The 18,180-nt window shown below is 42.4% G+C and overlaps 1 protein-coding gene across 1 annotated transcript; it reads left to right on the top strand.

Annotated features, from left to right (window-relative positions):
* The first annotated feature begins 1,460 nt into the window (after positions 1-1,460).
* Positions 1,461-12,298, top strand: LOC311265594 (jouberin-like). Its single transcript, XM_084367418.1, is given in 3 exon segments — positions 1,461-4,835; positions 4,837-8,249; positions 8,490-12,298. Coding segments are annotated over 2 exon segments (3,465 nt in total). The 5' UTR covers positions 1,461-2,082; the 3' UTR covers positions 5,549-8,249; positions 8,490-12,298.
* The last annotated feature ends 5,882 nt before the right edge of the window (positions 12,299-18,180 follow it).

The raw sequence follows: 18,180 nt of genomic DNA on the forward strand, positions 1-18,180 counted from the left end.
TGTACAGCATGTGGCAGTGTAAGAGAGGCTTCGGAAAAACCAAACAAAGCAATCAAATGCATCAGGCTCACAAATCATACATCCCCTGCCTCCACAGCACCTTAGGGAACTCCACACCAAGATCTACCTCCCAGGCGGATTTGATATGTACTCAGATGAAACAAGAGTCGTGTACGAAAAGAATAAAACTCATTTTGAGACAAGGTGTTTTGAATCAGGTTGTTGCCTCATTAAAGCATAATAAGAGTGTTCCTTCGGTAAACTTTCAAAAAAAATTCAATTATTCTTTACAAAATATCTGACTTGTAAATAACGGAAAAAATGGGCTTGCGGAAGGGAAGAGTTTCTTTCAGCTACATAAAAGATGAAAAAGTGATCACTTACGTTCAAGTCTGCAAATGCTTTCAAACCTTTATCAGCATCATCCAAGCTGTCATTCAGAAAATAGCTAAATTAGTAGCCTAATTGCTGGATGTAGTTATACTTGAGTTTGAGCGTATCTGAAGGACAGTGGATGATGCTTTCACCATGTCAGACAGAATTCATGACCGCATAGCTAAACATTCAGCTGATTAATGGTTACTTACAACTATTAACCCATGTTTGTATGATTTAATTAACTGTGTGGGCTCTGCTAGCATAACATACCTGAGGTAGATGTGGAAACAGGAAAGGAACTACGAGCTATGCTGTCGAAAACCATGCATTTCTGTCAAAGGGCAGGGGACACAGGTGGATTCACTAACTCTGTTCATCTTAATCTTTCATCTAATATCTAATAGAACATTATTAGTTGTTAACAAGCAGCAATATCTTGAGTGATGCTACTTGATCTCCAGATTCAGAGGTTTTGGCTCAGGAGAAGGATTGTGGCTGGATCACAGTTCCAAGAATTATGTTTAAGTTAAGTTTTGCGAATCTTGCAAAAACATGAGAATTTTCTTATCTATACTGCTGCGGGCTCTTGACATTAGTGTGCCTTTTCTAAAAATAAATAGAGAATTGATAAATACCTAAGCCCTGTTCCACTGAAGTTCAAAAAAGTTATTCCTGTTATTGTAATTCTTTGCACTGGGAGACCATGTACCACGTCTGGTTGACAAAATAATCTGGCAGCGTGAGTAGAGGAGGCCAGGGCTTTTAACCTGGCGCTGATTACCTCAATCTGCCGCAGGTGTGTGTGATCAGCCATAGCTCAGGCCACCAGAAAGCCACGCCCACCAACCCCACAGCACCTCTGAAACACACAAGCACAGAACAACCACCCCAAAAAACACAAAAATAGTCCAAATGTAACACCGAAAACCAATAAATATATTCTTAAAAGAAAAGGAATAAAAGCAATAAAACAGGCAAAATCACAGAAAAAGAAAGAGAGAAATAAAAGTAATGCAAAAATAGAAATTAATAATAATAAATAAGGAATAAAAAATCAATAAAGGAGGCTAACTTTAGGGTGTTTGAATGCTAACATTAGCTCAATATTAAAGCTGAGGCTGATGGGAATGCCTTTACCTTTGATATAATGTATTTACAACGTTCGATTAATATTTTGTCCAGACACACAGAGCAGTATGACATCACATATATGCAACAAACAAAGTCATTTCAAGCTGTAACTTGCAAATGAAAACATGTTGCCAAGTTTCCTTAGTGTCTCTTTGGTGTTCAGGACAAATTTCAACCCAAACCAGTGAAAAATGAGCGATTGGTGACGTTTTGAATACACGTACAAGGAATCACAAAAACGCTGAAATTCAGCCCAGAGGGCCAAACTCCAAAAATTCATACCAGATGTTTGTTTTCAAAAAGTATTTGAAAACAAATGTTTTGTGTGTGTGTGTGTGTGTGTGTGTGTGTGTGTGTGTGTCTGTGTGTGAAAAGAATCAAAGAAAAACATTTTTTGGCCAATAGAATCAAAGCCAAGAGAATCAAAGCCAAATAGAACCTATAGAAGTCTGTATCAGGTCTTCAACATTTCTTCAGTTCAACTCTTCTTCAACCACTGACACAGCCGTGAAAACAAGGGAAAGAAAAGCACTAAAAGCACTTTTGCACTAAAAGACATTACGGTGCCTGACAATGCAGGCAGATGAGAGTGATGACCGGGCAAAGACCCGGGAAAGATTCAATGAACTGTTCAAGAAATACACTGAGCCAGAGAAGAAAAAGGTGAAGAGAAAGAAAAAGGCTGAAACACAGGAGAGGATTATACTTAAGGATCTAAAGAAAAATCTTGAGAAGGACATGGAAGATGATGAGACCATCCTCCAGAACACATATAACCCCGAAGAGGGCAGCTCTAGCTACACCAAAAATAAACGAAGAGAGAGGGAAACAGTGGAAAAGATTAATGCCAACGACAGTAAAAATCAAGAGGAGATTCAGACTCCAAAAGGCAAGAAGAAGAGTAAGAGGGAGCTTCCTTCTCCCCCTCTACCTGAGGACATCTCGAGTTACGTCCAGGGGGAGGTGGATACTTCCAAGTCTGAGATCGCTTTGCAGCCAGATAATGTAGGTGGTGGAAAGGAACCAAAGCGAAAAAGCAAAGGAGCTACAGAGGCCAAGGCAGAGAGTCAAGTGGAGGACGCAGAGGACAAGCTGCTGCATGATTACCAGCAGCAGATCACAGAGGAGGAGGAGAGGACCTTAAAGAAGACAAAGGCGAGGACCGAGGAAGAGTCTGTTGTCTCCCAAAAAAAGACACTAAATAATAAAGGTGGGAAGAAGAAGAAAAAGCTGAAATCTGTAAACACAGAGCCAGAAATAGGGGATCATGATGAAGATGCTGACCAGGATGCTGATGTGGAAAACGAAACAGAATCCAAGGGAAAGAAGAAAAAGATGAAGAAAAAACATGTTGTCGAAGAAAAGAGTGAAACTGATGTAGAAGCTCCACAGAAGCCAACATTTGATGACAGCCTCGTGCTTGGAGTGTACGTCCACAGATCAGATCGCCTCAAGAACGACCTCATCTCACACCCCATGGTGAAGATCCATGTTGTGGATGAAATTACTGGACAGTATGTGAAGAAAGAAGACTGCCATCGGCCTGTCTCCTCGTTTTATGAGAACGAGAACGTGGACCACATTCTTCCCATCATGACTCAACCTTTTGACTTCAAGAAGAACAAAACGATCATCCCCGAGTGGCAGGAACAGATCATCTTCAATGAACGCTTTGGTTATTTTGTTGAACAAAATGATGAAAGCCCCAGAGTTCTGCTCTTCTTTGAAATCCTGGACTTCATGACCATGGAAGAAGCAAAAGTTGATGTTGACAGGCATGAGCGAGGATTCAGGAAGATTGCATGGGCATTCCTCAAGGTTGTTGGCGCCAATAGTGTGCTGAATATCGACAAGAAAGTTTGCCTCCAGCTCTTCTGCCCTCCACCTTGGGCAAAAAGACCACATAAAACAATTGAGGTGGTCGAGTGGTGGAGGAAGTTCCCCCGAAACAAATACGCATCCACCCTTGATGTCACGGTGAAAGGAATTAAACTCCCTGAGCACGTGGAACCCAGTATTCGGTCCATGATGGCTTTACAGGAGGAGAGGGGAAGCATCTCCTACAGTGAACTGCAGAACGAAATCACCAAGAGAAGCCTGACACAGCTGCTAGACAGCAAGCCGCCAGTCTTGAGATGGAGCAGGCTGCCTGGACAGGCCTGTCAGATTCCAAACAAGCTCATGCTGTCATTCCGCAGTGGTCAGATGGGCTGCTTCACAGTGCTCTTCTCTCATGCTGGGACATTACTGGCTGCTGCTTGTGCTGACAGAGACACTTTCCCTGTTGTAGTGTATGAGATTTCCTCTGGCAAAGCTCTGGCTGCCTTTCGTGGCCATCTGAAAATAGTCTACAATCTCTGCTGGTCCAGAGATGATGGGAGCCTTTTGTCTGCCTCTTCTGATGGAACTGTCAGAGAGTGGAATGTGGAGAGGCTTCTCACAACAGCCCAGAAGGTGCTTCCTCATCCGTCCTTTGTGTACTGTGCTCAGTACCACCCCACAGCCCAGAACCTGGTGGTGAGTGGGGGCTATGATTCAGTGATACGAGTGTGGAGGCTTGATGTCGATGATGTCAACGGCCAGCTGCTGCAGGAGTTCGAGGGTCACAACAGTTTCATCAACACAATTTGTTTTGACTCTGAAGGTAGAAGAATGTTCTCCGCAGACGACACAGGCCTCATCATCGTGTGGAAAACTAAAACTAATGATGGCAGGCAGCATCAGCCCTGGTGCATAGAGAAGAAAATCGAGGAGAGTGACCTCAGAGGTATCTCCATCAGCGTGCTGCAGCTCCATCCGAATGGGCGGTACCTGCTCATCCATCCCAAGGGCAGCGTCCTGAGGATGATGGACTTGAGGCTGATGGTTGTGAAGAAGTACAATGGAGCCATAAACTACAGCGAGTGCATTTACAGCACTTTTACACCATGTGGGAACTTCCTCTTCTCTGGCAGCGAGGACGGGATGACATATGTCTGGAACACATACACAGGTGACCAAGTTGCAGTCTACTCGGAGCTCTGTTGCCGCACCGCGTGGCACAGCGTTGCATTCCACCCCCACGAAAACATTGTAGCTTTCTGCGCCTACGGTCAGAGCCAGCGAATCCACGTGTACCTGTACGACTGCAAAGTCTCCCAGCTGGAGGTGCACAATGTAAAAGCAGTGTCGACTGTCAGCAGAGCAGCCTCTGTGGACATCAAAACCATCAGACACACACCAGACCCCCCCGCGTTACAGGACACATCAGGTGCTTCAGCCCTGGATCAGTTCGCCCAAGCAACAAGACTTTCCCTGAAAATGCAGTATGTGAAGAAGCAGCTGGACTCTTGAACCACATCCAAGGTTTTCAAAGTCTGGATACATGAATGAGCAGGACAAAATGGGGATTACTCACACAGGGAGGAGTCTGACATTAGATTTTGGCACAACGGGATTAAACACTTTGTTATCTCCTCCGTCTCTCCTGTTGCCGCACTCCAAGCTGCAGCTGTCTGGTTCTCTGGCGGAGCAGCTTATCCCCCAGGCGGGTCTTAGCACCCAAAACAGCGGGTTCAGTCCAGTCGGTCAACAAGCTTCATCTTACAAGCAGTCGACTCTTCCTGACTCCCTTCCCGCAGGCCTCCGTGTGGAAACAGACTCTCCTCCTTTTCAACAAGTCATTGTCTCGCTCTTTAACTACAAAGCTAATCGAGCGGATGAACTGACCGTACGCCGCGGTGATGTCATCCAAGTGCTGTACAAAGACAATGAGTCGTGGTGGTTCGGGCGTCTGGCCAATGGGCAGCAGGGAGATTTTCTGGCTTCTCATGTAGCAGATCAGATAGATTTCAATGAAGAGGCGAGTCAGTCTAACATAGCCTTGTCTGAGGGGACTGTGGAGAGGTCACACCAACCAGGAGCGAGAAGGAAAAAAGAAGGTGAAAAAGGCGAGAGGGGCTTCATTCTCAGATGCCTCAGAGTCGACCGGGAGAAATGTACATCAACAGGGGAAAGAAACAACCAGAGAGCTAGAGCGGCTGAGAAAGTACAGCGATGATGTAACTCTCAGCAATGCAAAGATAGCTACTCAGGTGAGAGATAACACCAGGCAGAAAAAGATTATGAAGAGCTCCAAGTTGCCCATTTAATCAATGGGGAGAAGTTTCAAACTGACCTCCAGGTGGAGAAGGACAAGAACGAGCTTCTTAAGAAAGGTCTGGATCAGATCAGTGTCTCCCACAATGAGCTCAGACTCAGGTATGAAACTGATGTCATTGAAGTCAGACAGCAGGTTGACACCCTTCAGGATGATCTTGTGAACGAAATGCAGCAGAAGACAACTGTTGAAAAACAGTATGAAGAGCTGCAAATGGCACATGAACTCAGCCAGGACAAGTTTACAGCTGAGCTCCAGGTGGAGGAGCAGAACAAGCTTCTCCATGAAGAACTGGACAAGATCAGTGCTTCACAACAAGAGATCAGCCAAAGGTATAGAGCTGATGTCAACACTGTCAGACCGCAGGCTGAGACCCTTCAACATGAGCTTCAGAAGGAAGTCCAGCAAAGAAAACTCCTTCACGAGAACATGAGGAGCTGAAAAAGGCACAAACATCCAGCCATGAGAAGTTCACTGCTGAGCTCCAGGTGGAGAAGCAGAAGAACAACCTAGTCCAAGACAAACTGGACAGGATCAGTGATATCAGTCAAAGGTATGAAACTGAAGTCATCACTGTGAGACAGCAGGCTGAAGCTCTGCAGTGGGAGCTTGAGAAGGAAGTCAAGTCTCATGCAGACACAGTGTTGAAAGACTTGCAGATGATTACCAACTTGAGGGCTGAGCAGGATGGCTAAGGAAATCAATAATCTCCAGCAAAACACATTGGAGAAGGAGGGACGTTATGAGAGACATCTGGAGGAGCTGAAAACTCAGCTTAATGTTCAGATCTCTCTCAACCTTGAGCTCTCCACAGAAGTTAAGGCCTTGAAAGAAGCTGAGGTCCCTAAGGAGAAGCCTTGTGAGCAGCAGGAATCCATCCCTACTGCACCAGCCCCTGAACTTCTGGAGGTGACTCAAGTTCCCAAGGAGAGCAATCTCGCCAATCCGAAATGCTCCCCATACTGTGTCTTTCCGAAGAAACTTCAAGCTATGTGCGCTATCTGTGTGGAGTTAACATGTCCTCCCCATGTCCCTGTGGGTTTTCCCCGGGTGCTCCGGTTCTCCCACAATTTTCAAAACAATTGTTTAAATTTGGATTTGAATAAAAAAAAAAAAAAAATAAAATTGTAAAATGTAAAGTGTACGACATCTGGAGGTGGGAACACATTTTGCCCCTCAAGTGATATTTCATTTTTTGAACACTGTCAACATGGATTGTCAAATGTCCTGATCAAGAGGGACATAACATCCATTCAGTAATGAAAACTAAGTGACAAAAAACCTCTTACCCGCAGAGTCCACTGGACACGGTACGGCTGCGTTACGGCTTCGGTACGATTTTGCTCCGTCGTCCTCGTCCAGCAATAGCAGAATAGAAGTCCTGTGTATCTGATCCGCAGGGCTGCGGACTGCCGGAGCTGGGACACAGCAGACACGCAGCGCAGCGGACCTGGTGGAAGTTAACACATAGACTAGAGTGCTACGGATCAGCTCCGCCGCCGTGGGGGAGCCGTAACGCAGCCGTACCGTATCCAGTGGAATCTGCGGGTTAGAGCTATGCTTGCTCTTTGAAGCTGTACTTAGGTAGCGCTGTATATTAAACACAATCATCAATATCAACATGCTAACACGCTCAGAAGGAGAAGGATAATATGTCAATGCAAAGTTAAGTTTATCATGTTCAATGGCGTACTTTAACAGTAATAATAATAATGATGATAATAAACTTTATTTATATAGCACCTTTTAAAAAGAGAGTTTTCAAAGTGCTTTGACTGTTAAGCTAAAAGCAGGAAACTCAGGAGGACAATATTACAGAATAAACACTCAACAGTCGAGCCAAACACAAGGAAGCTGAGTCTAAAGTGTGTTAAAGCTCTGGACTACGATCTGAGAAAGATTTGAAAAAAGCATCCACCCCCACACACAACCCTCCCCCCCTGTGCTCCTTAATCCCTCCCCTCCGAGCTCGTATCGCTCTCCCCTCGGAGCCTCCCACGACACACACACACACCCCCTCCCGCAACAAGCAACAAGAGCAACAAGCCGCCCGGGAGAAACCAAATACAGCCCAGCTTTGAATGTGGAGTAACGATGTCGGATTCACAGGTAAATTATTACAATGCACGTTGAAACTCACGTAAATCTTGTAAGTCATTACAATGTCCACAGCTAAGCTCCACAGCCAAGGTAGCGTAACATCATTAGCATGTTACAGCTACCTTATGTTACAGCTACATAATAAGTTACTATTCATCAACAGCTAAGTTAGCGACTTCTAAAAGTTATTGAGGGCCAAGAGACTAACAGATGCTGCCGTCAGCTTTAATCACAACGATCGCTTCCACATTGTGGCTGAAAAATAAACCTGCATGAGCCTCGGACCAGCTGTGTGTGTCCCAGCTGTAGTCTGATGGTGCCTTCATGTGCTATGGTATTTATGGTAAATACCAAAAGACGACGTGAAAAGTGCACATGAACACCCTCTCATGTGGTATTTTCCACTGGGCAACTCGTAGAATTTTTTGATGCCCGAGTTGCCGAGATGAGATAACCTTTCACCTTTTCAACATGGCGGCGAGCAACGGAAGATTCGTGAATGGTAAGCAATGTACACTACTAAACGTGTTTTGCTACTGTTAGTGGATAGTTTTTGTAGCCTATAAAGTGTTGCTCCATTGACAATTGCAATATGATGCGTTAACACTCGGTGTCAGTTTTTAAAATACCGTTATGGTTTGGTTTTACCTACCCAGAGCAGATGCTAGCAGATGCTAGCTAGCAGTCCATAGGAGCTTAATGAGCAGTCAGGCAAACTCATGTCGATGTATTTTTTCTGTAGTGTATGCCAGCGACACCATGATTTACTGGGACCAGGAGATGACCCAGCCCATAACGCAAATGCTTTATCAGCAGGAAGGAGAAAGTACCCTGAATGTGGACCATGATTTCACCACTGCTCTGCAAATAGTTCCCCTCGGTTCCGTTTCTGAAACAGGTGAGTGCCTGCTCGCTCGCATAATAAAATGCAGTTGCAGTCATTGTCTGTAATATTCCCTTGGTTAATCTATTGCGTTAGGTTATGTTGAAATCCAACCCCTATAGGGTGACCAAACGTCCTCTTTTACCCGGACATTGCTCCAGGCAGTGTAGTATGGCAAGCCTTTAGAAAACAGTTTGCTATTCAGTGCATGTACAGTAAAAAACGCTTTTAAAAAGGCTAGCCAAATAGCCAGTGCTAAATCTCCATTATTATTTCTGTAATATTTACCGTTTGAGTTTTGTAAATTCATCTTTTTGCTGTGAGAGATGAACTAGGCAATCCAAGATTGTTTTACCCAAGTAACAAGCCTGAATCTGTGTGTCCACCATCTTTATTTTCTCTGTACAACAACAAAAGCACATGAACACAACGCACTGGTAAATACCAGATCACAAGTGGAAAATACCATCTGTACCATAGCACATGAAGGCAGCAAGAGTAGCACCAGCCTGCGACACAAACGTGCCCCGTAAACCGTAATCTCTTGTTTATGACAGATAAGAAACACAAATACACACATCGTAACGTGTATATGATAATCCATCATATTGATTTAGCAAAGGCTTCGTTGAAAACAAATGGACAAGACCGGGAGGAGGGTTAGCAAAACAGTTGAGTAGTGACCGGGCAAGAGGTTGTTATGGAGAAATAAATCCGGACAGGATGAATGAAACCCCAACGCGAAGCTCATCTTACTTGAATTATTTGCTGCTTCATTTAGCTGCCACGAGCAAATAAATAGGCTGATTTGGTGTAAACATGATAGCAATTTTAGCTTACAATGCTAACAAAGAGGCTAACGTCTCTGTTGAACAAGTAAACAAGTGTTGACAATACTGCAGAGACAGAAATTCTCGACACAGTCTAATAACAGAAACAAACTAACGGCAGCTTTCACAGTCATAAGCCAGCATCGGCATAAAAGTTATCTGTGTCACAACATCCACAATAAAGACGAAAGATTACCTGCTCAGGGCCAAACAAACCTCTTGCCCGCTTGTAGTTTCAATTGCGGAAGCGGGTTGGGACGAGACGTGACCAGGAGCAGCAGAGTGAGCGAGGGGAATGGATGGAAAAATTGACCAATAGCAGCCATGCGGACCTGCTATGCACCTGCAGTAGCATGGCTGCTGTTAATAATAAAAATAACACACATTGTCAGATGTAAGCAACATGCTTTTGATAATACCTGGAGGAGCAGGAACAAGCCCTGAGGGAGTAGAATAGCCTTATAATGTGGTACATTGTTCTGAGAAACACCCTTTAAGTTAATGTTAGCGAACACGTTGTATTTTGAGACCGCCATTGATTAAAATAGGCTGAATAAAGGATGATTATTTGAAAAAAAAACTAGCGAAATGGCTGATTTAATGCATGGGACAAAGCTATGACATTTTAACTTCAACTGTGCAGGTTACTCGATCTTTACTTAATGTAAGCTAGTCTGAAGAGAACATTAGGTAAACACAGAGTTAACGTGAAAGAGCCCAAACGTTAACATACACTCTAACAATAAGCAGTCTCTCAAGGAAAGCTGAAGGGAAATTAAAGATCTGTAGATGTAGAGAAATCTCACAGGGAGAGAAAGCAAGTTTGGTCATTAATCTCTTTAGTCAGTCCCACTCGTCCTCTGGGAGAAAGAAATGAACAGTTTCTCAGTGTGCCACAACGTGTTAGGACTGTGAGCCGGGGCTGTTAAGGCATGTGTTCCCGTCTCAATAATACAACTCATTTGTCATTAGATAGATAATGTCATTACACCACAGTCTCAGAGGACACACAGTCCATGTGCAAGCTCAAACATATATGACCCACTTTCAGTAGGACTGTATATTATTTATCATTCAGTATTCAGACCAGCGTCATTCCTCACTCTTTGACCCCTTCCACTAAACCACAAAAAAAAAAAAAACACTGTTGGTCGCGGGTTGAATGTGTTTGCTCTTTCATAGTTCTTTCACAAAAACCACAGAAGAATTCCTCGGTGCAGCTTGAAACGAGGCTTAATTAAAATGGTGTGGACGTTTTGAATCCACCATGAAGACTTGACTTTTCTTTGGAACGAGCAGTGATTTGAAAGGGATTTATCAAAATTTATTGATGGATATTCATACCCTTGAGAGGAGACAGTTTCTCTGTTTTGAGTACAAGCGAGTCTCATAAAAAGTTTCCAAGATTTTTTATAGTTCTAAAGTTCATAACAAATAAATAATTTTGACATTTAAACACCAAGGTCAAAAGAAATACTCGGTTCCCCTTTACATCACAATGCTGAATGATTTTCTACTTAACAAGTCGACTGAAGTACACCAATAATTAATCCCAAGTGATAGTGGGGAAAACATTCTCTAACTCGGGACTTTATCTATGAAAAACATTATATTGATATCAACTCCCTTCATCTACTGTAATAGGATTTCTGTCAACAGTTAACAAGTATGTCTTGGCTCTAACTCGACTCACAGCAACAGAACATCCAACAAATGCTTCCCCGCAATATGGAAAATTATCCATTAATGGAAATAGACTGATTACTGTACCGTTCGCCATTAAAAACACATTAATTGCCAAAATGTTTCCTGTTTGACAGAATTTTGCATCCCTAAAGTAAAACCATATTCAGACACGACAACAAAATTTTAAAATATGAGTCATGTTTTGTGCATTTATCCATACACAGAGCCAAGCACTCAACTGTTCTTGTTTTGTTAAGCGCTCTTGAGGATTCTCATTCACATGGAAGTACGAATGGCTACATATGAAAAGAAATATCACTGGAGTATTCATTTTCATTAGCCATGTAAACAGCTTTGCATTGTTTGAACCAGTGTGCAGTATAACAAATGATGATATCTTGCACAAAGGACAGCAGAAAGTTTGAGCAGCTGGCAGTGAGACATGTTGAACCATAAAGGAGTTGTGTTGGGATGAGGTTAGCGGGTAATTTCAGGGTTGACACTGGGGGATCAGGAATTACCTTCTTTTTGTTCTGTAATTTCTCCCACTCAAGCTTCAATTTCTCCACCTCCAGTTTTACTTTTTTCAACAACTCTTTCTTGTAGAGTATGTCAAGCTAGAGGGAACGAGCATTGTCTGCTCCAGCCTGACACAAATCAAAAACATAATAAAGTTCTTTTAACATTTAAGCATTGTGCCTTAGCAAGGCTCACTCAAAAGGTGCAAATTTCACATTGACTACCCCATCAAAGTTTAATTAATTACCCCTTGTCTCCTGTCTCCTTGTCTCCTATTACCTAGCCCTTGAGGTGGAGGCCACAGGCTCGGTAGGGAGAAGGTTATCCTCTTCCTGCAAAATTTCCATCATAGCAATGGAAGCAATGAAAACATTTTAGTACAGAGTGTACTTGAAGCAGTTATTTTCATTATTTGTCCCGCACGCAGACCAACACCATTAGCAAATCATTAAAGCTAATTCAATTACAGACAAATTTCCACACTCTCACCATCTGTCTCCCAAGTCTGTTTGACACAGCCGGGTTGCAGCTGAAATAATAAGACTGAAGCTCTCATACACACACCATAAAAAAAATATATATATAAGCAACATATTAATTTAATGGAATACATTAAAGTACATGCACACTATAGTCAGATCTACTCATACTTAATTGACAGTCTTTCCTGCATTTTGCAGCTGCAACTGTTGTCTTTATATTTCTCTAATATTATAGTTTGCTCTTCGTTTGTGAAGTATGCCACTCTGCTGCCAGAAGACTTGTCCATGTTTGCAATTGGTCCATTGCTGCAAACACCTCCCCTTTTATGTGAACACACTCATGACTAGATTGGGGTATCCTGGGTTGACTAACCGAGTTGATAACCAGCTTAGTGTCCGCTTAGTGCTGTACAGGCCCCTGGTCTGTGCCTGCTCCGAGACATTGTTGCTGTTCTTGTATGTACCTACATTTAACTGGTTTCTTATTATGGAGAACATAAGAAAACCAACTTTAGGAGTTTTGTTCTCAATCCACAGGATTTGAGGATTGAAAATGTATAAAGAATCAAATGGTTAGTGCCCTTTTAACTTGATATTAACTTTCTCTCAGGTTTCTTTTTCTTGTAAAGCCACATACATTAGAGGACAAATTGAGGCTTGGAGGTTGATGGTTACAGGTTAGCCTGTGCTATACAACCAAACCAAAAGTGTTTCATAATAACTTGCCATTATTTTGTGCTATAGTTTAGCAGGATTGTGTGGACATACAATGGGATACCACAAGGCCCTAGTCGTAACCTCTAGTTAGTATTTCCCATTCATTTGTTGTGACTTTACAATGTCAGTCGCTAGCTATGCTTAGCTATTTGTCCTATGCCCTATTCAGCTGTACATTTTCAAAATTATTCATCAATACTGACCCGTTTGCATAAACCTTAGTCACAGCATTTGCACATAATTATAACAGAATACAAAACCGACAATGGTAGCTCATCACTTCCTGTGTCCATTTATAAACTGGGCAGTTAAACGCTTCAGAAAATGAGGGGTCTCACATTCACTAACATGCACGCATGGCGAGACCGAATATCCAAAACAAGAACAGAAAAGCTCTATAACAGCACACTCTGCACAGAGCTCAGGACATCTTTAATCCACCATATCTTACATAGCAAAAAGCTATTTCCTGATGTGTAGTGACATCTTAGTGGCTAAATGTTGTATATTGGACCTTTAAAGCAATACAGATGCTTGTTGTTAGTCCAGGACCTAGACTCTGTGTATTTGCCCTCCCCCTGTGTATCGCATCAGGACCATCGTTCATACAGCGATGATTCATCACCGGTGTCAGCTCATTTGCACTTGTGTCTACAATGCAGCTGAACCACTTGCTGTTGCATTGTCGTCATCATATTCAGGACGCAGCCTGTCATCAGGAACTGCAGCTGATGATGTTTGGACCCGTCATTTCCTGGCATTAAGTGAGATTCTTTTAGACAAATACAAGAATACTATTTGAGCCTCAAGCAGATGTTTGTTGAGGCACAGAGGAGGACGTGTGTTTTCAAGTGGTGCTGATGAAGCAGTCATCCTTTAGGTATTAGGAAATGATGGAGAAAGCACACAGCGGAATAAACAACTGAGAATAGGATGAACACCGGATTCTTTCACAGTGGAAGTAAACCATACTCATATGCACAATACATGCCAAATGTTAAATTAATGTTGCTGAGAAGTTTGGTCAATAACTTGCATACCAGTGGTTGTTTACCATCACACACACTTATGGCTCACTTCCTGTTCTTTTCCTGTTTAGGAACAGTGCTAAAGCTGGATTTGTTCCTTTGCCAGATCGTGTCGATTATGTCAGAGGTAATGACCTGCCTAAGACTGGCTGTGTGTGTGTGATAGGTCCAACAGCTGTGCTGGGTAACAGAGCAGGCACTTCTGGGACTGCCCACCTGAGACCAAATCTTTCATAAACACTTGCCAACATAGCTCATGTTGTAAAAAAGTCGATTTAACTCATACTCTTCAATAAAGCTTTATTGGCATGACATTCTGATCTAAAACATACATGACATAAATGAAAACATACAATGAGTACAAAGAAAAAGACCCCCTTATATACAAATTTGAAAAATGATTAAAATAAGAAAATACAAATAAATAAATAAAAGCAGGTTCATAAGTTCATCGGTCATCAGTCTTCCAGACTGTTTATTTGCCAAACTTCTCCCTCTTTCCTTCCATTTTATCCCACTGCATCTGGAATTTGTATCATACACATATTGATTCAATCAACCACCCGCCTGCAGCCACACACACACACACACACACACACACACACACACACACACAGTATACATGCAGCTCCAATGTTGAGAAGTTGGTGACGTAAATGATTAGTCCTGCTATGTGTTTATTAAAGATTAATCTTCACTTACTTTGTGTAAACTGGGCATTGATTTTCCAGGTAAGAGGGGAGAAGTGTGTACATGTGTCACAGGAAGTGTCCTGTCCTGTGTGAAACACAGTGGCCACGCAGCTACTTCCTTCCTAAAGGTGTGGTCACACCTTGACCAGCAGGAAGTTTTCCCCCTACGGCCACACAAACAGTTTGTCTGAGGCATTGTCAACTGCCCAGCTTCCTAGCGTGTGTTTGTGTGCATGTGTATGTGTGCTATTATTTGTTGACTCGCAGTGCTCATTGTTTCTTGCTTTTTTATTCAGAACAAGAGCTGCATTTTAAAACACTATTTTGATTGTGTACGTATGGGCATCTGCTTTATTATCCTAATAAAGAAAACTAACTGTAAAAACAGCTGGAGTTGGAGTACTGATACAGATGGCTGCTTGGTTTCATACCTGTACTTCATACTGAGCAATTTATATATACATCATTGTGTACAGATAAAGATGTGTACAGACCTTCATGGTGTCTGTAGAAGGTATCCGCATCCGTAGAAGGAATACGGATACCTTCATGACTTTTCCTGTAACGCCACCAGAAGGTCAAAGTTTCACTTACCCTATGAAATATTTCAACATCTACCCACTGGACTGGTACAAAATTGTATTGAGACATTTGAAATCTACTGATGTTATTTTAGCACCTAGCTCAAAACACTGCTCTGCCTAAAGCTTGATTTATGCTTCTTTGTTCAATCTATGCCGCTGTAGCCTGACATGCACCTTGCCAGAAATATAACTATAAGTTGTAGTGACGCGAACTGCAGTGAGTATGTGTATGGGGAGGCAGCCCTCCCTGCAGTCACTCTGTCTGTCTGTCCACTCTCCTTTACCCAGAGACTCAGCTGTGAATGGGTTGGTGTGTTTAAAGGGGAAAGTACTGCTGGCAATCCGCTCACCACAGCCAGCAACGCAGATACGCACATATGTATCAATGGTCACTACGGCGTAGGCCACATGCGTGGATTACTGCGTCGGCTTCTGCTTAGAGTCTACATGCAACCATAAATCAGCCTTAACTATAGTTTTACAGCACCTGCACCATCTAACTAGACCTTCAGCTTTTGTAGTTTGTTGGAAAGAAACTCCTCAAAACTGTCCTCACCAGAAATATGACAGCTGTTAGTTCAAATGCTTAAAAAGGATTTAAATTGACATTTTTCTTACAAGTCGCCTCCCTCACTAAAATTATTGAGTTGAGTTTCGCATCACATCACATTTTGCATCCTACCACCACAATCTTTTCCCTAACCTTAACCAGGTAGTTTAAGTTGCCAACTCAATTTTGGAACAATCATTTGGACCTATTCTGGAGGCCCTGATGAACAACCCTCAGTCTATGAGGTATGAACTCCTCACTTGACTCCAGCTTTTCTGTGTAAAGAGGTGATTAAATGAGGTGTGATTCGGGGACACAGCAGCGCCTTCGCTTACACAGATGATTGAAAAACCCGATTTTGCTCGGGGGCATTTCCCTTTGGCAGAGCATGTACATTATTAGTCCATATACCTTTAAACAGAGCTCAATAACAATCGGATATTCAAACTGCCTGCTCTCTTTTCACACACGTTATGAGCCGACACCTGACATAACAGAGACAGGGAGGCGCTGGTATAGGACGAGGCGATCCATTACACTGTCTGTGTCTTTGTAGTACGACGCTTTCAAAGCTCTAAATGACTTTGCCGGTGGTAGGTAGTAATTGGAGATGAATTGAGGTATGTTTATGTCTGAGCAGGATAAACTGTCCCATACTGTCAACTAACTGTCTCAGCACTTTGGATCAAACAAGCTTTTGAAACCCATTTTCTATAAATGTTTAGTCATCTTTTATCTGTCAGTTTGTTTTTTGACTTTTGTCTGTCTTCTTTCTTTCTCTCTTTTGTTTGTTTCTTTGCTCTTTCTTTACTGTGGCTTTTGTTTTTTCTTTCCATACTTGTGTCTAAGCTATTTCTGCTCTATAGAAACAATTTGCCAGTGGGAGTGTTTGGGTTGTCAAGGTGGTAGACCTCCATCACTGCAAATCAAGCAATGGTCCAAAGTCTCTGTAGGGTGTGTGTGTGTGTGAGAGAGAGAGAGAGAGAGAGAGAGAGAGAGAGAGACTATGGTTAGTTAGTGGGGGCCCTGTCTCCTTTGTGTCAACAGGCTCTCTAACTTGCTATGGCTAATCACCGAGGTAATTACTGTTAATTAGGTTCATTAATCATTAGACCTGTCAGTCTGTTTCACTGCCTGGTAGCTGGTGTGTGTGTGTGTGTGTGTGTGTGTGTGTGTGTGTGTGTGTGTGAGAGAGAGAGAGAGAGAGAGAGAGAGAGAGAGAGAGAGAGTTTGTTTGCACATTGTATAGGTAGGTAAAGGAGAGGCGAGATGGGGCTGATCTTGATTCAAATGCAATTGTACAATTTGTTAAAAGACCATGTTTTCCATGGCTGAGCTTTATATAATGTACCACCATCTCACTGATACCAAATCAGAAAATAGACACAACCCCACCGAGCAACTAAAATAAACTTTTCACATGATTCCAGGCTGTCCTGACCTGAAAAACATTTTGGTTATCTGTGCAAGCAGCTAATCATGACCCATTTTTATGTTTATTGTTCGGCAGCAACCTCCAGAGGTTGTAATAATTATGACAGGAGCAAGGGAGGAAGTCAGGTGACATTAAAAAAAAAAGAGACTGAGACCGAGGTGAAGTTGAATGACAGTTCAAGCATGACTTTCGGTTGAATAGAGCTGAAATATTTTCTTACATTGTGAATCTAGACTTTATAATGACCAACCAAGAGTTTATTGGAAAGACAAACCAAATCTGTTTTGGTAAGTTTTATTTTATTGAAATCCAGTTTTAATTCAGTGTGTTTTGCGAGAAGTTAACAAGGTAATTAAGCTCATCTTAGTTAGTTGAAAGAAATAAACTTGAATTCAGAAGGTGGATGATTGTATTTGTTTGTCTATAAAGGAAAATAGAAGTAAAAGTATTACATTTTTAATGATTCTTTGTTTATGTTTTAAACCCAAATTCTGGCCATATCATCCACATTGCTCCTTTTAAAGGAACTTGGGGCAGGATGTGTGAAAAAATAAACATGCATTTTAAGGTTTTAATGCTAATGGGTGATGCAGCGTTCAAAACCAAAAAGAATGAGCCTACCCACTTATCTCTCCATTGCCTTGAACAGGCTGTGTGCTGCATAATGTACTGCAATTTGTGGTCCGAATTTCCCGCGCAGTCCTGCCGATGTGACGTCAGATCAAATCAAATCAAATCAAATTTTATTTGTATAGCCCAAATTCACAAATCACAGTTTGCCTCAGAGGGCTTTACAATCTGTACAGAGACGACACCCTCTGTCCTTCGACCCTCGATTCGAGTGAGGAAAAACTTGCCCCAAAAAAAGGCCCTTTTAACAGGGAAAAAAAATGCGGAAGAAACCTCAGGGAGAGCCACAGAGGAGGGATCCCTCTCCCAGGACGGACAGACGTGCAATAGATGTCGCATGTACAGAGCAGATCAACGAGATCACAATGTATTCGATTATAAGCGATGGTTGACAGGA

This window comes from Pagrus pagrus (genome assembly GCF_965226575.1).
Source record: "Pagrus pagrus genome assembly, chromosome: 11".
Lineage (NCBI taxonomy): Eukaryota > Metazoa > Chordata > Actinopteri > Spariformes > Sparidae > Pagrus > Pagrus pagrus.